We start from the raw sequence: 21,949 nt of genomic DNA, 5'->3' as shown, positions 1-21,949 counted from the left end.
GCGCTTGGAGTTCCCTGTTCGGCGTCATCATGAACGCTCAGGGAGTGGCCACTTATCCTTCTCTAAATGGCGCCAGCATGCTTCGTCGGTTCATTTCTTCAGTTACGTTGTGGATGCATTCTTCCTCCACCGTGGCGGTCAAACAAATTCCAAATCCCTTTAAAACGTGGCTTAATTCCGTGTCGGTTTCGCTTCCTCCATCGGGCGCGATCTCAGCCGTCTGATTTGGGCCCTCCAGATTCAACACCATATGTACGTTTCGCGCGGTTGACTTGCTCGATCGATAGCACGCGATCAACAGCGGTTTTCTCTCACCTCCTCCTGCCACGTGTCGATTGGTGTATGGAATCGCTCTGCTCTCGTCCAAAACCTCTTACCGTTTAAGGGCGCCCCGATCAAAACCGCCGGTTTCTAGAGCGCGGGTCCAGCCGTTGCATTTTAGCGCTTTTTCCTTTTCCGCCCACGGTCCTCCGGTTCCCCCATGCGACCGAGTGCTCGGGCTTTTCCTTCACAGCCCTGTGCAAATTTCACCTCCTTTTCCCATTCTGGGGCTCCCAGGGGCTACTTTGACCTCCTGCACGGTCTCCATGGGCCTCAGTCAGCGCGCTTTGACCGAGGTCCTCGTCATTCCATGTTGGCTTCCATTGCCACTAGTTCAGGGTGTCTTTGATCGCTGTTTTAGATTTCTTTTGAGATTTGTTCGACCTGATACAGTCATGGTTCTTTAACAATCTTCTATGGATCCAATTCGGATCACGGCCTTCCCACTGAAAAATCTTTTGGACCACCAAAAGTTGGTTTTCAAGCATCGACTATGTGAGGATATTATTTATTCACTTGTCGAATCTCAATCCACTTTGCACTGCTTGGTTTCGAACCTTTGAGCCCAATCCTGAGGTATTCAACATCTCCCCTGCGTGTTGTCCTCACCTTCCTGTCCAGCACTGTGGCTTCCTGCAACTCATTGAGGTATTCAAGTAGCAGGTCATCAATAGAAGGCAATTGACTTTACTCTTCAGGGTCCTCAATCATTGAAGGTTCAAACAATCTCAAACAATCTGCATTTACGACTGAGTAGATGTGCATGTAAGCTGGTAAATCAAGGTGAAAAGCATTCTCACCAATCTTCTCAAGTATCCTAAAAGGTCCATACCTGATAGGCTTTAGCTTTTTACTTTCACCTTGCATCCTGTCCTTGCTAATATACAGCCAGACTTGGTCTCCAACTTGAAAACTATGCTCCATCCGATGCTTATCATGCCTAGCCTTGTACTTGGCCTGGCTCTTTTCCAGCTGTTCTTGTACTGCCTGGTGGATCTCCTGGATCTGTTCAATAAACCTAGTTGCTCTATCCACATCACTATGTCCATCAACCATGGTATCTTTACCAAAGAGAAAATCCAAAGGAGACCTTGGTGTGAAACCAAAACAGGTCTCAAAAGGAGATCTTTGTGTAGAAGAGTGTTTGGCTTTGTTGTAAGCATGCTGCACATAACACAAGTGTTCATCCCAAAGCTTAGGATGTTTGCTGCAATATCCTCTCAGTAACTGGATCACTGTCATGTTTACTACTTCTGTCTGGCCATCTGTTTGTGGATGAAAAGCTATGCTTTTCTTCAACTTGGTGTCCATCAGTTCCCACAGACTTGACCAAAACTTCCCCACAAATTGGGTGTCTCAATCAGATACAATGGAAGTGGGTAATCCAAAATGAACCCATACATGTTCAAAGAACAATTTTGCAGTCTGTTCATTTGTGATCTGTTTACTACAAGGTATCAAAATACACATTTTGTTGAACCTATCCACAACAACAGATAGATAATCATGACCTTTCCTAGATTTAGGTAGTCCTCCAACAAAATCCATGGAAACACTTTCCCAAGGGTGAGAAGGAATTGGTAATGGAGTGTACAAGCCTAGTTTTCTATTGTTGGGCTTGCTTTTAGCACACATGGCACACCCTCTTACATATCTAGAAACTGTCTCATTCATTTTCGGCCAATAGCAGAATCTTTGCAGCTGTGCAACTGTTTTACTTACCCCAAAGTGACCTGATATCAGAGAAGTGTGTGCTTCCCTAATTATATTTATCCTCTCAGTTTGTGGAATGCAAAGTTTCCCACAATGGTATAAGAGTTGGTCCTTTATATGATAGTCCAATTCTTCTACTCTTTTGCCTTGACTTAAAGTTGCATATACATCTTTAAAGTCCATATCCTGAGCATATTGTTCTATGTAGCTTTCATGTAACACAGAATTATGCTTAAGTATGGTAGATGCATTTATAATGAGTCTAGATAACATGTCTGCAACCTTGTTATGTATGCCCTTTTTATATCTGATGACTAAATGAAACTGTTGTAGAAAACCCATCCATCAGTAAGTCTTGATTGCTGCAACTTAGTTTGGGAGTGTAGATATTGAAGTGGCTGATGATTAGTATGTATTACTTTCTCTTTGCCCATTAAGTAATGTTTCCACTTTTTCACACTCTGAACTAATGCATACAATTCTTTGTCATATGCAGGATAGTTAACTACTGCAAGATTAAAAGTCTCAGAATGATAACATATGGGTTTACCGCACTGTGTCAACACTGCTCCCATGTCATAGTCACTGGCATCGGTTTGGATCTCAAATGGTCTTTGTAGATCTGGCAGTGCTAATACAGGTGTTGTATTAATTTTCTCTTTCAAGGTGTTGAAGGCTTTCTAATGTTTGCCTCCCCACTGAAACACCTTATTCAATCTTGTTAAAGCATGTAAGGGAGCTGCAATCGAGGAGAAGTTAGAAATGAACTTCCTCCAATATTGTGCTGCTCTAAGAAGCTTCTCACTTCTATAGCAGCCCTAGGTTTAGGCCAGTTCAAAATGACTGCCACTTTAGAGGGATCTATTTTCAATTAACCTCCCCCTACTATATGACCCAAGTAGTTTAGAGATGTTTTGCCAAATTCACATTTTGAGAGTTTAACATAAAGTTTTTCTCTTTTCAAAACATCTAATCTCTGCTTAACATGCTTTAAATGCTCTTCCCACATTTTACTAAAAATCAGAGTGTCATCCAGATACACAATAACAAAATCATCAATAAAAGGTCTAAGTACATCATTCATTAATCTCATGAAAGTAGCAAGAGCATTAGTTAAGCCAAAAGGCATACCCAACAATTCATACAATCCCTGCTTTGTTTTGAAAGCAGTATTCCATGCATCTTGCTCTGCAACTCTGACTTGATGGTATCCACTGTGCAAATCCAGCTTGGTGAAATAAACAGCTTCCTTCAATTGATCTAAAAGATCATCTACGCGAGGAAGGGGATAACGATTCTTGATTGTTATCTTATTCAGTGCTCGGTAGTCAATGCACATTCTCCAAGAGCCATCTTTCTTTCTCACCAAAACGATTGGTGACCCACATGGTGATGTGCTAGGCCTGATGAAGCCCTTCTCGAGAAACTCCTGCACCTGCTTCTTGATTTCAGCATTCTCTAAAGCAGACAACCTGTACATCCCAATGTTAGGCAATGGAACATCTTGCTGGAAAATAATATCATGTACTATTCCCTTTTTGGGTGGCAGACCTTTAGGTTCCTGAAATAAGACATCATACTCTGAAACAACCTTATCTATATTAGCTTGTTGTTCAACATTACAACCCTCAAATACATTGGTTTTATTAGGTTTCTTTTCCTTTACAACCATTAGTAAGAATTGTTTGCATGAATTTATCATTCTTTTCATCTGTCCTGAATTTATGAAAGTATAATTATTCTTGAGCTTATGAGCTCTTACAAAGTATTCGATTCCATCTTTAACAAGTAGATACTTGTTCTCAGCTCTATAGAAAATAGCCTTTCTATCATACAAGTAAGGACTTCCTAAAACAATTCCACATATATCCAAAGGAATTATGTCTAACTCAACCTCATCTACAAATGTTGACCCAAAAGAAAACTTGAGTTTGCACTGTTTAGTCACTTGTAGTTGTGCTTTATCATTCAACCATCCTAATGGGTATGGTTTCTTGTGAGGTGTAGTTGCTAATCCCAATTTCTTTACAATTGCTTCAGAAATCAAATTTACTTGTGAGCCAATATCAAACAAAGTATCAATCTTTTGATTTTTGGAAATAACTCGAATATGGAAAAGCTCGTGTCTTTTTCTCTCATTTTCTTCATCAATAACAAATTGAGCAAAATTATTAGTAGATGCTTCATAATTCTTACCTTTCATACTGGTGGCTGCTATAGTTGTTTCATCTCCCGAGTCTGACCCCAAATCTTTCTGAATAGCTGCAGCTGTCTTCTTCTTCTTGCCCTCGGACTTATTAGGTCTCAGCTCTAGATGCAGAATCCAACAATGCTCATCATCATGCCCCTCCTTTTTACAGTGAATGCATGAAGCTTTGGCTTTCTGTGTAGTGTTAGCCTTCCTTGCTTTCCACTTCTGTTTTCTTTTCTCCTTGCTCTTGCTTACAGTGGGTTGGGATGGTCCCCCAACTTCTGGATTGCCATTCTTTCCTCTAGCTTCTAGATGAGTAGCTTGTACAAATACCTCATCTATACTAGTGGGATTAAACATGAGGATGGTATGCCTCATGTAGCTGTGTAGACCACCAATGTACTTCAAAAGAGTCTTTGGTGAGTCTAATGAGATACCCAACATCAATGCTCTCTTTCTGAACTCTTAAGTATACCCTTGCACACTTTGCCCTTTCAACTGTCGAAGAGTTTGCCAACACATCATGGCTTGTTGCATTTAGGCCAATGGATAGAACTGCTTTTTGATTGCAGAAACAAATTCACTCCAGACAAAGATGCTCTTGCCATGTCTTTTCATATCAGCTTGGGTTCTGCCTTCCCACCAAACCAAGGCAGTGCCTCCTAGGCGTAGGCTTTCCCGCTGAATCTTACTCTTGTCCGAGTTTATGTTCTGTACCCTGCAATACACATCAATTTGTCTAATCCAATTGTCCAACTTTTCAGCATTTAGCTCTCCATCATATATAGGCAAATCAAATTTAACATCTAGCTTAATCAAAGATGCTTTCTTATTATGCACAGGGCTATTAGGAGGTGTGAGAAAGCTTTCCTCTTTCCCCTTTCCTTTGGAGTGATCATGGAAGTGAGACTCATCTTCTTCTTTATCTTGCTTAGAGCCTGATGAATCTTCCACCTTTTGCTTTCTAAAGTCTCTATACATTTCTTCAACCATAGACTTTATAGCTAGGAAACTCTCTATGAATTGAGGGTCTGGCCCTACAAAACCTTCCTCTGACATTATCTTTCAAGAATAGACTCTCCCAATTTCAGGATTAGTTTCCACCAACTCTCCTTCTCCTAACTTGAGCTTTGATCTTGTAAGCATTCACAGCTATACCAACACGAGCTTGTCTAAACTTACAGCCTAGAGCTCTGATACCACTTGATTTGATATTCACCTTATGAGTGAGATCAGTTAAAGATTTATTTGTTTAAAGGTATTACAGACTAATGTGCTGGTGTGTGTTTTGTGTTATTGAAGCAATGGATCGATCAGATTGCCAATACACAGACAATAAAATGGAGAGACCGCAAAGAAAATATAATAAGCAAACACAAAGACACAAGAAATTTTAATAAGGAGTTCACCCTATTCTCCAGGGCTACATCTCCGGTCCAGCTTTCAGTGGTGGCCTTGTTTTATTGTGCCTTTGAGCAGAGAATTACAATACAGGGACTCAATGTGAGTTCTCCTGAAGCAGGTTTTGCTTGGCAAGGTGGTTCTTGGATTCCCCAAGCCACTAGAGTACACAAACTCTTCTTCTTCCTACCAACTCTGTGACCTTCTGGTCTACAGTGGAAAGAGCCAAATGTGATGCTCAGTCCGGACAGATTCCTCTATGGGATGGCTTGAATCTTCAAGCTCTCTGGTGCTCGATGTCGCCTTTGGTCAGCTCGGTCTTTTGCTTTGCTTCACTTTTCTTTGTGTTTAGTCCTCCTCTCTGGGTTCACTGTTCCACTTCTTCGTCTCTCGACTTATGTTTCTTCCTTATTGATTTGACTGTCTCTGTTCATGGCTTTAGCCATTTGACCCCTATGTCTGTTCTGTTCCTCTTTCGCCTCTGTCGATTCACCTTCTGCAGCTACGCTTGGAGTTCCCTGTTTGGCGTCATCATGAACGCTGAGGGAGTGGCCACTTGTCCTCCTCTAAATGGCGCCAACATGTTTCGTCGGTTCATTTCTTCAGTTACGTCGTGGATGCATTCTTCCTCCACCGTGGGAATCAAATGGATTCCAAATCCCTTTAAAATGCGGCTTAGTTCCCTGTCGGTTCTGCTTCCTCCATTGGGCGCGATCTCAGCTGTCCGATTTGGGCCCTCCAGATCCGACGCCATACGCACATTTCGCGCAGTTGACTTGCTCGACCGATAGCGCGCGATCAACAACGGTTTTCTCTCACCTCCACTTGCCATGCATCGATCGATGTATGGAATCACTCCGCTCTCGTCCAAAACCTCTTACCGTTTAAGGGCGCCCCAATCAAAACCGCCGGTTTTCAGAGTGCGGGTCCTGCCATTGTGTTTTAGCACTTTTTCCTTTTCCACCCGCAGTCCTCCGGTTCCCCCACGTGACCGAGTGCTCAGGATTTTCCTTCACGGCCCTGTTCAAATTCCACCTCCTTTTCCCATTCTGGGGCTCCCAGGGGCTACTTTGACCTCCTGCACGGTCTCCATGGGCCTCGGTCAACACGCTTTGACAAAGGTCCTCGTCATTCCACGTTGGCTGCCATTGCCACTAGTTCAGGGTGTCTTTGATCATTGTTTTGGATTTCTTTCGAGATTTGTTCGACCTAATACAGTCATGGTTCTTTGACAGTCTTCTATGGATCCAATTCGGATCAGTTTCTCTGGAAGAAGAGAAGAATCTGGAACAGTTGGAGGTGAACTGTCATGAAGGAATCCAGCACTCTGAAAGTGAATGGGATTGGAGTAATCTAGAATATGAAAGGACACATCCTTGTCATATCCAAGACCTGTTATGTGCTTGTTGTGGACAAGCTCTTCCCAAGGTCTGATGATTTTGTTTGGGAAGTGTAGGCTGAACTTCTGCATATTTATGTGAAACTGCTCTTGAAATTGACACTTGATGGGGATCAAACTCAACATTACTGAATTGATGACTTGCTGGTTGTTGATAGGATCCTGTTTCAAAGCCAAATAAGCGATTGTTCTGAACAAGTTCAGAAGGATATCTTTTCTGTTGTAACTCCTCTTGTTGTAGATTTGTCTCAAGCTGCAAAAACTCAATATTCTCCTATGCATTTTGCAGACACATTTTAATATTGGAAAGAGTAGTTTTGTTGATCTTAACCATCTCATCAACAGTGGAATGTATCAGAGTATTTAACAACTCTAATGCATTATCAAGTCTAGTCAATTTCTTCATTATCAAATGTACACTTTAAAGAAACCGATCACAACTATTAACCAATGAGGAAGAAGCAACAGTCACTCATAATTCAATGTTACTGCAATATTCTCTATCAATGTGCACCAAACAACCAGTGTGTAATAGCTCTATTCAATGTACATACCAAGACTTAAACACAATCCTCCCACCAACAAACAACAATGACTATAATGCATTCACAATCCACTACATATGCATAACAGTTCACTCATGACCAGCATATAAAATTAAATAGAGGAACCACCAAACATCCACGAGCTTAAAAAAAAAGGAGCCATGACCACCAATACAAAACAAATCTTAAACCGTGGTGACACAGGTTATTTTTCTCTGCTTTGCAAGTCAAGCAGGCGGTGGCTTGGGCTTAAAGATGTCCAACTTTATAGCAAGACGTGCTAAGAAGTTCAATCCTAGAATAATAAGAATGCCACAACAACAGAAATCGTCTTTCCCCTTCACCCAAGGTCGCAAGTCTTAGGTGTCCAACACTTTGTTCGTTGTTTCGATTCAAAAAGGCTCAAAAAGGCTCCAAACAGCTCGCTGAACACCTAATTCTAATATTCTCTGAAATAGGCCAAATAAAAGCCGAAAGATTTGAGAAAATGTAATTTCCAGTCTGTGAATGAGGAATTTGTAAACTGGAAGGTTCGAATTCTAGTGCAATCGATTTAAATTTTTGGAATTCACCGACTAAACACCCCAGATTTCTCTGTGCAATGTGGCTGACGCGATCTGGTCATATCCTCATTCGGGCACACTTGAAAATGGGAAGAGCATATATGAGGAGGTCTTATATGACGGAGTATCAGGATTCAATGTGGAGAGGAGTTAATGTAATAACACTATAATTTCAGCTCTGATAATCATGGAGAGGAGTCGATGGGTGGTATGGAGAGGAGGCAATATATGAGAGGCGCAATTTCATTCCAGAATTAAACTTGGAATTAATTCCAGTGGAACAATCGAAGAAGAAAAATACCATCAATAAATATATAGTGATGTCAATGAAGCATATTCAGTACCGTTTTTCATATTCAGATTGGTATGAAGGCAATGTGGTATACAGTGAGAGATGTAAAATGCAGCGCTGACAGGCTTTCGCAATGCGGCAGAGCTAACATGCTAAAAACACCCAGGTCTAGCTTGCCCACATGCATTCTCCACTTCCTTTTGCTACGCTGACTCTCTGACTCCTCCTATATCATGTACTCTCCTTCGAGGTAATCAAATTGATCCTCCTACATGGTTGCACCCAGGTTATGTTGATAGCAAGGTACCATTCTCAAATTATAATTCAATGATTACCCATGTTAGCCGTGGATGCTAACCGTCTATACATTCTGGCCATTGACTGATACCCTCGGTCATCACCAGATCACAGAAGGTTGCCACAGTCACAATTTATGGGGCTATCAGGTTCTGGATGTGTAATTAAAGCAATTATTGCACGACAGATAGATTGCAGAGTCCATGCTGGGCTCCAGGAAATTTTCAAGATGTCAAGACATATTTCTCCTATCTTGAAATGGACATTTGGATGAAATATTTTAGTCACAAAGAGCACTTGAGGCAGAACAAGTACTCCACACCAATGAAGCCCCCAAAAGCTCAGACTCAACTACGACTCCATTCACTCTACTCCTCCATGTGTCTTGTGGCACCGCGTTTCTCTAAAAACAAAGAACCTCGCAGAAGAAACAGTTCCTCAATAATTTATTGATAGAACCGGTCCTCAATGGAATTCATGCATTAACCATGTTAAAAGTGAACCTTGACAGCTATTGCAAAATAGTTGAGATAACCGGGTCGTATCTCTACACATTATCATAGAGCTCAAACAGTGGAACAACGAGCAGGTTCAGAATGCAACCAATGTGGCGGTGAAATGTGGTTGTATGCAACTTCGCAGGGTAGATAGTTGAAAGAAGAAAGTGTTTCTAGGAGTCAAGTATGCAAAGGAGAGGCAACGAATTTCTAATAGACAAAAAATTAATGGAGCGCTATGGACAGGTGCATAGTGAGGTATGGCAGAGCACTTTGGTGTAGTTCTAACAGAGGAAATTGACATGCAGAGAAAGGCCACAATACCAGTGGCTCAAATTGGAGCAGGGCAGGAGTACGCCCGCTCTAATACCATTATGAGAAACCTCCGGACTCCACACATTCAGACGAGCACTTACTATGGCGATAGGATCATCTTCGGAGGTGAAGCTCACAATAGCATACTCGTGGTCATCGTCTTGAGGATCGACATTAGGTTCATCATTGGCATTTGAGATCTTGAAGGGTGAGCTTCCGACTAGAGGGGAAAATCAGCAGACTTGTTGAATTGCAGGAGCATTGTTAAGGGTTTGAAAATTTAGTAGGATGCGAGTGTCTATAGCTGCCCTATGGTGAACCCAACGTGAAGATATAAAAAAAAGCTCTCTGAATTGCTGGGGATAAATGTGAGACATCTTTTTGGAGTTCAAGAGATAGAATAAATCTGCCAGGCACTTTAGTAGATTATCATTATCATTTTGACCTTCGACATTACCATAATATTGGAGTAATTTATTTCTGAAAGGCGCACAAAAATAAATGGCATGAACAACACTATTAATGTAGCAAGTATTTCCCAGATCTTCAAGACCTACGGAGCCTTGCCCATCTTCAACATTTGTTAGAAAAATTTATGACACCATAGGATGAACATCCATGGTGTTCACCATTTCTCCTCAAGGCTTTCAATTTCGAATTCAGAAAATCCATGATCACCATTCCTACTTCACGGGCAGAATATGTTAAAGTTCCTGATCATATATCGAGTATCAACATCTTTCATGTGAAAAATAGAATCACATCTAGTGATTTTATAGGCAAATGACTTTTGAAAATACCTAGCCTTGGATTGTGTTACCTCTCGGCCGACTTTTCCATGTGCCCAGAGAAATTTTATTATTTATTTTCTTCCCATCTTGCTTTGCTTTGCAAGATCATAGGCACCAGGCTTCGTACTTTTGACAGCCAAATAAAGATTCATCTGCGAGATTTCAACAATACAACTTTGTTCCTTTAACTTGCAACTAGTCTAAGAAAAAAAAAATCGGCGATAGAGGGAAACAATAGAGGCACCAAAGATTAATGACTAGTCATAGCCATGTCAGTGAAGAAATATGGGAAGCCTGACCTGGTCGATAAATTGTGAAGAAAACCACGAGAGAGGAAAGCGAGAAGAAGAAAGTAGATGGAGCCATCCTCAATTATTTCAGAGTCAACACAAATTCACCGCAGAACAATTTGAGGGAGGCAACAACCACATATTAAAAGAATATTCCCACAACCTTTGAATTAGTCAACACATTGGTGGGCAGAATTCCGATTGGGAAATCATTCTTGGTAACATAGAGTCTATTTTCTGGGTATCACCATTCTTTGTGCGTTGAATCTATTACAAACTGCCAAGATTTATTGGAAGTTGTTGCCATAAGTTTATATAAAAGAGAAATTGGTGTCTATCTTTTCCTCATTGTTTTACTATTTTTTTGAGATTTACTTGTTGAAAAATGGCTCCAATTGGTGCAATCTTAGAGTTACTGGAAAATCTAATACTCTCTACTATGGATAATATAGTGAAAATCAACAAGGATTTTCTCATGGATATTCATAGTTGTTTACAAGATGTACATGAAAAGATTGATTTTTTGCAGCTTGAATCACAACTACAGCAAGAGGAGTTACATAAGTATAATCATGATTCTGAACTTGTCTTTGTTCAGGACAATTCTTTGTTTGAGACACACTCCCATCAACAACCAAAAATTGATCAGATCATTGAGCCCCTCTCAAGAGCAGTTGTACATGCAAATGCAGAAATTCAGTCTGCACTTCCCAAGTTGGTCATCAGACCTTGGGAAGAGCTTGTCCATAACAAGAACAGAATAGGTCTTTGATATGACAAGGAGGTTTCCTTTCATATTCTAGATTACTCAAAGCCCATCCAGTTTCAGAGTGCTGGATTCCTTCATGACAATTCGCATTCAGCTGTTCCAGATTCTGCTCCTCTTCCACAGCAACAACAACAGATTGTGAAATGCCAACACTGTGACCAAGTTGGCCATATGAAAGATGATTGTTTTGATCTTCATCCATGTAAGCACTGTCATAAAACCAGTCATTCTTCAAACAGATGCTTTAGAAAAAAACCTCCTGCAAGAACAAAGATTCATCTTGGATGGATCACTTCTTGCCAATGGGCTTCAACAACCAAGAATATATTTCGCTCATACAACAGGATTTGTTCTCGAATATTGAAAAGTCTTGCAGTTGAGATATCTTCATCTTCTCACCTTGTATCTGATGAGGGGGAAGTGATGGTCATCTACAAGCTTCAAAGCCACATCAAGCGAACCTGAGCCACAACCTGCCATCCTAGATTCAGAGTTGTATCTAGAGACAAAGATGCCCCTGAGCATGGCTTCAGTTGGTGACACCTCTTCAAAGAATTAGGGACACTTCCTTTAGTAGAAGACTTCAACTTCTTTCCAGTTTTGGAAGAGTTCCAGGAATTGCATTAAGCATTCCATAGTTGTTGGTCATCCTTAAACCATCACAGGTGTAGACCTCCCTTTTTAGGTTGAGGTTCTCCCTTTTATGTGGGGTGAGACCTACCTTTATTGGTTGAAGGTTTTCCTCTTCAAAACATTAGGAGCACTTCCTCTAGCAGAAGACCTGAGCTTCATGCCAGACTTGGAAGAGTTCTAAGAACTGCACTAAGCATTCCAGTGTTGGTGGTCATCCTTAAACCACCTCCCTTATACCAACATTTCAGAGAGCACATTCAGCCTAGTGCTGCCATGCATTTTTGCACTTCCTCTAGCAGAAGACCTGAGCTTCGTGCTAGACTTGGAAGAGTTCTGGGAACTGCATTAAGCATTCTAGTGTTGGTGGTCATCCTTAAACCACCTCCCTTATACCAACATTTCAGAGAGCACATTCAGCCTAGTGTTTCCATGCATTTTTGCATGTTTTGTATTACAGCTCTCTTCTTGGACTCATACATAACCCTTTAGATTAAGGGGGGAATGTTGGACACCTAATCCTCTAAGGGTTGGTGTGGAAGCTGAATGGTCTAAGGAAATCCAAGAGACCTTGGAATACAAAACCAAAGGTCATATGAATGTACTATAAATGTATATCATTTGTTAATAATAGATACTCTCTCATGCTTATCATTCATCTTCTGTTGTTGTCGTCCATAACTTTTAAAGTAGTTACATAAGAAACTTTTTACATAAAACAAAAAAGTTATTTTTATATGTTTTTTCCAAAAACTTAGATTAGGAAAACAACCCAAACCAAAGGAACCAAATTTAGCTATTATCCTAAGAATATGGGGAAATAATTGGCAACTTCTAACAGTTTGACATAGTAGAATTTACTAACATTACATCTAATTTGTCCAATTAAAAATAATGGTTATTGTTTATTGAGAAGGTTTTCAGCGATAATCACATCAAAATTCATTTATCGACGCGTTTTGAACCAGAAAGTGTGGTTGATCATCAGGATGAGATGAAGAACTAGATCATGGCAGCAGGTTAAATAAAGAGATCGGCTAGAAACGATGAACCATACTTGCTGGTTTGAAACGCGTCAACAAATGAATTTTGATGTGATTATCACCGAAAACCTTCTCAATAAACTCAATAAATTCAATAATGGTTATTGTTGTCATTTTGGCAAGGATAAATTGAGATTGTATACGAAGGATGAGTGTTTAGATTTTGATGGTTTATATTATAGATGAATTCAATTTCATTTTTATAAATTTAAATTTATGCCTTGTATTTTGAATATTTAAATATCTACTCATTTTTATCTTTTTTAAGAAGAGACCCAAAACATATGCATAATTGTGTTTATATTATAGATGAATTCAATTTCATTTTTATAAATTTAAATTTATGCATTTTATTTTGAATATTTAAATATCTACTCATTTTTATCTTCTTTAAGAAGAGACCCAACCATAATTGTTAAACTGAGTTACTACTTTCTTAGTTGTCAAATTGTTATGGTTATTTATTTACCCAACTTGCAAGAATCAAGTAAAAGGAAAATTATATATATATATATATAGTCGTAAAAAGTTACCATACATAGGCCATCTTTAATGATAGATCAAATTAATTTTTTGCACACTTTCAAAACGTAGGGTTTTTAATCCAAGGTAGATCCTGAGCACATTGATGAAGCCAACTCTGTCTTGGATGTATCATTCAAACATTATGTATATTTACAAGCTCACCTCTTATCACCTCTTATATTTGTTGTTTTTTAAAGTGTTAAAGATTTTTACACGTGATATAATGAATAATTAATGGACAATACAAATAGTTTCCATGGTTGATGTTATTCTAGTTACATGCTCTTTGTAACTAATCAAAAATCTTAATTATGACTTGAGAATTAGACTTGTAGCACAAAGAAAATGGTTGAGAATCATTTAATGGCTATAGCAATTCACAACTACTCACAATTGTTTTTGCTTTCTCCTTAAGTTTTGCAACCCAATTTGACTTAAAAATGCTTGACTCAAACATGCTTGCAACCCAATTAATCATTTTGTTAATACTCCAAGTGTCACAAAATTTATATAGACAAATATCTCTACTTGGTAATCTAAATAATATCAACAAATTCACAATCTCGTATATTGGTCAGAAGAGGCCATCATCAAAGTGAATCAAATACCAAGAATGGTTTATGTCTACTACAACCTATAATAACATTGTTGCCCTAATAGAAACTTAAAGCTTTTATAGCCAACTGTTGAACTTTTGTAACCAATTATAAATCTTCAACAATGAGTTGTTTTCTGATGAGGAGTAACCAATTATAAACCTTCAACAATGAGTTGTTTTCTGATGAGGATTATTGCCGTATCTTCCTTGGTTTGATGAGGAAAAATAAATAAAATTTCATTGGTTATCAAAGGTAGACCAAACTAATTATTTGCATACTTCCAAAACCTAAGGTTTCTTATCCAAAGAAGATCCTAAGCACATTGATGAAACCAACTTTGCTTTGATGTATCATCCAAACATTTTGTACAATCACAAGCTCACGTCTAATCCATTGTTTATGTTCACACATGATATCCTGAACAATCGGACAATACAAATAGTTGTCATTGCTATTCTTCCATTTATATGCTCTTTGAAACTTATTTGAAAGCTAAATTTTGTCCCGAGAATTAGAATTGTAGCACAAAGAACATGGTTGATACATATGATTAGACCTGGAACTAGTTAATACCAAAATTTAACAAAATAATAATAATAATAAATAAATAAATAAAATAAAAATCTTTATCCAAACTTTTTACCGAAATTTAATGATTTTTTTAGTGTTAATACTATTACCACCATTACAACAAGATACCTTCTAGTGCTAATACTCACATTACAACAAGATATCCCAAGAGAGATAGAAAATGCACAAAGTTTAATAATAATATCTATGTAGAAGATGGTATTGAAACTGGTGAATTCATGAAAATCCATGTGATTGTAGTCAAAATAATTGTATGTTATTTAGTTTTTTACATAGATTGTCAAAATAATTGCATAAATCGATTATTTTAAACAAAAAATGTAGCAAAAAGAATTTTGGTGCTAAAAGTGGAACCACCATTACAACAAGATATATTTTTAGTGTTGACATCACCATTATTGTAAGATATCCCAAGAGAGACAAAAAATGTAAAAATTCTGATAGTAATACGTATGCAGAAGATGGTCTTCAAACTAGTAAGTTCATGACTCCATAAGATTGTAAGGTCATTGGCATCATCATAATCATTTTTGTTATCTTCATTATCATCATCATCGCCGCCATCATTGTCATCGTTATTGTCATCATTGCATTATCATCATAATCATCATTCATTCCATCATTGTCATCTTCATCATCATGATTATGGACATTGTCGTCAATTGTTCATAATAATTATAGGTGTCATAAGAAATATCATCAACGAAAAAAATGTGATGATTGCCAAAAAATGGTCGTTTAGGATACATATGATATATGCAAGAGAAATAACAACTCTATTTTGAGAGATGATCCGTGATGATCATCATCACCACCACTATCATCATCATTATCATTTTCATCATCTCCATCATCATCATCATCATCTCCATCATCATCATCATCATCAACATTAATGTAATTTCTACCATCATTGTTGTCATTGTCATCATGGACATCATCATTCATGCCATTATTGTTGTTGATGATGACCTAGATGACAATGATGCTAATGATGATCAGATGATGATGACTTGGATGACGACACCAAAGCTAATGATTATGATTATGACAATGACAACATTTAAAAATTGGAAAGATTGGCCAAGGTCATTAGCATAGTCATCATCATAATCATTGTCATCCTCATCCTCATCATTGACATTGTAACACTATCGTCCTTATCTTCATAATCACAATTCATGTCATCGTCGTCATCTTCAGTATCATCATCGTCATGATTATTGACATTGTCATCAGTTGTTCATAATTGTCAGTCATAAGAAATATCATCAACGCATAAAATATGATGAGTGTTGGAAAATGGATGCAAAAGTGAACACAAAAATGGGGGCAATAACAGACTTAAAATTGGATGAAAAGTGGATGCAACATAAGTAGATGCAAAACCTAATACTAAAGTGGATGCAAAATAAGATGCAATAGTCAATGCAAACTTGGATGTAAAAAAGGATGAAAAAGTGGAAGCAAACATGGGTGCAATAGTAGGTGTAAAACTTGGCACGAATTGCGCTGAAACAAATGTGGATGCAACAACAGACGCAAAAAATGACACAAACTTGGATGCAAAAAGGAGGCAAACTTGGATGAAAAATAAGATGAAAAAAGGAATGTAAACTTGGACACAAACATGGGTGCAACAATGGATATAAAATCATATGCAAAAGTGGACGCAACAAAAGTGGATGCAAAATTAGATGGAAAACCTGATGTAAAAGTGGAAGCAATAGGGGATGCAAAAACATACACAATATTCAATGAAAACTTGAACACAAAACAGGATGCAAATGTGGAAACTAATGTGGGTTGCAACGGTAGGCGCAAGATATGGCACAAATTGTGGCACAACAAAAGTGGATGTAACAAAAGACGCAAAAAAAGATGCAAACTTGGATGCAAAACAAGATGCGGAAAGGGATGTAAAAGTGGATGCAAAAATGAGTGCAACAAGAAAAAAAAATTGGATTCAATGGATATATATGCAAAAGCAAATACAAAAACGAGATGAAAAGCCCAATGCGTAAACCCGACACAAAAGTGGATGCAATATTTGATGCAAATATTGGATGTAAAAGAGGATGTGAACATGGATACAAAATTGGAAGCAAATGTGGGTACAATAGTAAGTGCAAAACATGGAAAAAATTGTGGCACAATAAAAGTGGATGTAATGATAGATGAAAAAAAAGAAGCAAACTTTGATGCAAAAAGGGGTGCAAAAGTGTACGTAAACACAGGTGCAACAATGGATGAAAAATTAGATGCAATAGAAGTCAATGCAAAAGTAGATGCAAAATGAGACACAAAACTTGATGCAAAGGTGGATACAAAAAGGGATGCAAAAATAGATGTAAAATTCCATGAAAACCTAGACACGAATGAGGATGCAAACATGGATGCAAAATTAGAAGCAAACGTGGGTGCAAAGGGAGGTACCAAACTAGGCGCAAATTGTGACACAACAAAATTGAATGCAATAGTGGACACACTAATAGATATAAAAGAGGATGTAAATATGGATGAAAAACAAGATGCAAAAGTAGATGCAACAAAAGTAAATGAAAAACTAGACACAAACTTCGACACAAAACTTGGCACAAAGGGGATGCAAAAATGGATGCAAAAAAAGATTTAAAAAGGGATGCAAAAGAGAATTCAAGTGTAGGCGCAAAAAGTTGATGCAATAGAGGATGAAAAAGTGGGGAAAACAAAATTAGATGCCAAAATTGATGCAAAACCTGAAATAAAACCCGGTGCAAATGATGGTACAAAACTTGTCATAAAACCTAGTGCAAAACCTATTGCAATACCTGGTGCTAAACTTTGTGTAAGACTTGGTGCAAATTTTTCATCAAGTTTTGCATCATATTTGATAAATGGACACAAATAGCACCAAAAATGGGATCTAGACGCAAACATGAAGCAAAAAGGGACGCTAATCACAGGGTTTTGTTGTAGTGTTAATGTATCTTAATTTTTTATCAATGTGAGTCTCCTAAGAAGTATGCATAATGGGTACTCATAGGATATGGAGTTTAATTCATTTCCAACGAGTGTCTAAACTTGAAATTTGAGTAAACCTATAAAGAGATAAGCAAAAAATACAATAAAAAAAATAGGTTTCTTCTTTTCCCTCCAAAATTCATAACCCTTATTTTATTATTTTAACTATTATTTTATTATTTTTCCTTAGGAGACCACTTTTAGGCTAAAATTTCCTCTAATGAGGTGTTCTCAAAATTGAATATTTAAGGATAGATAGATCATGACCCACCCATCATGGGGACATAACCTACTATAAGTATTCCTTCAATAAATCAATAAATCCTACTTTTATCTCCTTCTTTTTCTCTTCTTGAGCTATAATCAAGTGAGACTTTCTTCCCCCCTAAATACCTTAATCCCCTTTACACTCACCTATCTCCAAAACCCCTTCAATTTTGTGGTCTAAACCTCTAAATACTTCTTTCCTAGACCTTAAATTATATGTAATGAAACCCTTAGATAATACATCTCACTCTACCATCGAAGAATTTTTCCCATCTAAATGGGTTTTGATTCCCTTACCAAATTCCTCACCATCGATCAATCCCCCACCCTCGTCAATAAGCTCCCCAAATCTTGAATACAATAACTAGAGATAGCTTTCCCTGTAGTTCTAGATACTTTTAGAACCAAAGAAGTTGGCCAAAACCTAAAATCATGATAACTCTTATCCAAACTAACCATATTCAAAGGAATAGTCAATGACAAACTTACCCAAATCCACATGCTTCACACTCTGTTGAATGGAGTCCTTCTCTCCATTCATTTATATATGCTCCAAGATAATGGTGCTAGAAGGGAGAGCATTCTCGTCCAAAGGTACACAAAAGGTCCCCATCTATAAATTCCTTTCACTTCCCTTCAAGTATGTTATTACTCCTTTCTCTAAACCTCCTTACTAAGGATTGGAGGTGACCTCTTATTAATAAAAGTGTTATCACATCAAAACTACATGCTAACTACCACATGCCATTTATTACCTCAAAGTTATATCACTAATTGTCTTAACTTGTCATGATCTCTAATAAGCATGGCATCCCAGCCATTGCATGCCATTACATCCTTAAACATGAATAACAAAAGAACCACATGTTGAATTCCACATGCCATAGTTACCTCCTTAGATCACTAATTTCTTAACTATTCATTACCTAACTCCACTACTAAGAATTATTATAATGATGACGTTATTTTGATAACTTAAAAAACTTTCCTTTAGAGACTTTGATCTTTAATTATGTAATAAGGTTAGTCACAATGTTGAAATATTGTTATCCAACAACTAACCATATTAAGAAAAGGACATCATACACCAATTTGATATATAGTTTTGTTATAAATTCTTGGTATATCTGTGTTTCTGGTTGTTGGATATACCCTTGTGTTATAGTAGCAGGGGCTAGATTTGATCTTGAGCCTAGCCCAGATCACTTGGTTTGATCTTGAGCCTAACCTAGATCACTAGATCACTTGGTGATTTGATCTTGAGCCTAGCCCAAATCACTTGGTTTGATCTTGAACGCAACCTACTCATTTCTACTAATCCTTAATTCACCATAATTTCAATCTTTTTTATCATCTTTTATATATCTATTTATCATCTTATAATTAAAAAAATAACATTATATAAACATTCCTAATATATAACATCATATGAGTACACTATTGAAACTTTTCAAATAAACCCTTGGGCCACCCCAATATGAGCATATTCTTTATCTGAACAGTCAAATGTTGACATTTTGCGATAAACTATGCAGGACATCCTAAGCATAACCTCAAGGCAGTTCCTATTTCCACCTCCATAGCAAAGTTAATGCTATGGAGGGTACACCCTCTGACAGCGGCAGCACCGTAACAACAGTTTTGGATGGGCGGATGCATGTTTTGGACCCATATCCATGCATGATACCATGACCTATGTACATGCATTTTCTGGCAGCTCCGTCACTCCAACCCCTGGAGGCTCCACAGTTCAGCGTAATCAATGCAAGTAATCACGCCATTAATTTTATTCAAATAACGAGCCCATTTGAATTCGAATTCAAATTTGAATTCAAGCGCCCAAAATTCAGCGCTCATCCATATTTCAGCAACCACGCCCGCTCTTTTGCATATTGATTCCCTGTTCAGTGTTGTTTTGTCAATGAAGTTGCAGACGATAGAATATCATGACCTCGCCCTTCAAATTCGGTCTGCACCTGGAGTACTCATCTGTTTTCTTTATAGGTTTTATGTTGCGGCAAATTCTTCAATGGTATCATGCCTATTGGGACCTCAGCAGCTCCAACATATCTTCCTCCTCATTCCTTCAAAACACAAGATTCCCGGGGAAATCCCAGAAACTTCAATCTAATAGACGGGGGAGTTGCAGCTAACGATCCGGTAAGTCGCGGTGATATATTTTTCCATTGCCATCTCAATATGGTTTAAATTTCAGTTTTCAAAGTCACAGCGTAACAGTTTTGGTAAGGGGCCGTGAAATTAATTTGTTGCCCTCTAAAATAATCTTGCAAACATTACTTGCAGTAAACCATGTGTCGAAAGAAATTGTATTTCAGTTTTCAAAGTCACTGCGTAACAGTTTTGCCTAATGGGTTGCGCAATTAATTTGTTGGCCTGTAACATATTCTTGCAGACATTACTTGCAGTAAACCATTTGTTGAAAGAAATTTCCGCTCGCAATTCGAATCCACCATTGTCGAAACAAAGTATTGATTTAAATTTGATCGAGAACGAGTCTAGCAAGCTTCTGGTTCTCTCTCTTGGAACAGGACAAAAAGTAGCTCGTTACAAGGCCACCGACGCTGCAAAATGGGGCTTATTTGGATGGTTAACTAAGGACGGTAGATCACCTTTAATTGATATTTTATTGCAATCAAGTTCGGATATGTCGGACAATCACGAATTCTTCTGGTTCAAAACCATTAACATGCATATGTATCTCAGAATCCAGGTACTTTTCTTGCACCCTCCATATATAATTCACCCATAGATTTTGTGAAGTTGAACAAATCTATATTCGAGATATCTAACACAATGCCTCATTGTGATCAGGAACCGCAGCTGGGAGATCACACTAGCTCCTTGGATCTGTCGACGGAGGAGAATCTAAAAGCCTTGAAAACGATAGGTAGCGATCTCTTGGCCAAGCCTGTTTCAAGTGTCAATATCGAGACGGGCTACTATGAGCCAACGCCAGAGCAAGACTGGAAGACCAACCATGATGCATTGATCAGGTCATTTTAGTTCTTATTGAATATGTCAATTTCAATGAAAATTGCTAAATCAAGTTTTATGACAGAAAATGGTTCATGTGAATTGGTTTCACCGTTAATATTGTATTGATTTGGCAGGTTTGCGCAGCTACTTTCACGTGAAAGAAAGTCACGATCAACTGCTGCTCCTAGTGGCTAAGACTTAGAGTCCTGAAACTTTATGAATGATAGTTTTCCTCAGTTTATGAATGTTAGTTTTCCCTTATGAATGTTGTACTTTGTTCGAAGATGATCTTAACTTCGATATGTAATGTAACTTTGATATCCAATTTGAAAATTGAGGCTTTCTGCATATTTCATTAATATATTGATTTTGAAAATAATGTTATTTACCATGCCTTTACTAATATTTAAAGAAAAAGTCACACAAGAATTAACATAGTAATATTTACATTATTAATGAAATCATTGAGCTCAAACTTTTAAGGTATATATGTAATTTCGTTTTCATTTTAATTATTAATATTATTAAAATTTTCAATCTTATTATCATTAATTCGGTCATGCAAACCATCTAGACCCTGTGTGGACATAGACACATCTTAAACGCCATTTAAATATGAAAGATCCCCACTCTGCTTTTTATGTGGACATCCCCACTAAGATTTTGGTAGAGTAGGATATCTTTGTGATACATATGGCATAGAATATAATATTAATGGTATGGAGATTTTTGTGGGGGTGGGAATAGCCTATGTTCCCATGAGTAAATTTTTCATATCATTCATTTAGTTGCATGGATTGCATTAAAATTTTTATGGTATTCTTTGTTTTTAATTAATATTTTTTTAATTTTGGATTAATATTTTTAAGTCATTTGATTCTACTTATGTTATTAATATCACATTTTTACA

General features: G+C 37.7%; 1 protein-coding gene across 1 annotated transcript; it reads left to right on the top strand.

The window, feature by feature from the left end:
• Positions 1-20,079: 20,079 nt before the first annotated feature.
• Positions 20,080-21,334, top strand: LOC149261735 (patatin-like protein 5). The gene is made up of 4 exons (XM_089370783.1): positions 20,080-20,202; positions 20,456-20,773; positions 20,875-21,056; positions 21,174-21,334. The coding sequence occupies exons 1-4, from the start codon at positions 20,080-20,082 to the stop codon at positions 21,232-21,234; spliced, it is 684 nt and encodes a 227-aa protein (XP_089226909.1). The 3' UTR covers positions 21,235-21,334.
• The last annotated feature ends 615 nt before the right edge of the window (positions 21,335-21,949 follow it).

The sequence above is a fragment of the Pinus tabuliformis genome, chromosome 6 (assembly GCF_031772625.1).
Source record: "Pinus tabuliformis cultivar Carrire ecotype Pingquan chromosome 6, CPIR1, whole genome shotgun sequence".
Lineage (NCBI taxonomy): Eukaryota > Viridiplantae > Streptophyta > Pinopsida > Pinales > Pinaceae > Pinus > Pinus tabuliformis.
Note: the sequence above shows the minus strand (reverse complement) of the source record. Positions and strands in the feature narration are given on the sequence as shown.

Bases quoted from the DNA above. Each gene is read 5' to 3' on its own strand.
- LOC149261735 (XM_089370783.1), top strand. From the start codon at position 20,080: ATGCCTATTGGGACCTCAGCAGCTCCAACATATCTTCCTCCTCATTCC. The intron at 20,203-20,455 runs GTAAGTCGCGGT...ATATTCTTGCAG, and splicing joins GAGTTGCAGCTAACGATCCG to ACATTACTTGCAGTAAACCA. The intron at 20,774-20,874 runs GTACTTTTCTTG...CATTGTGATCAG, and splicing joins ATATGTATCTCAGAATCCAG to GAACCGCAGCTGGGAGATCA.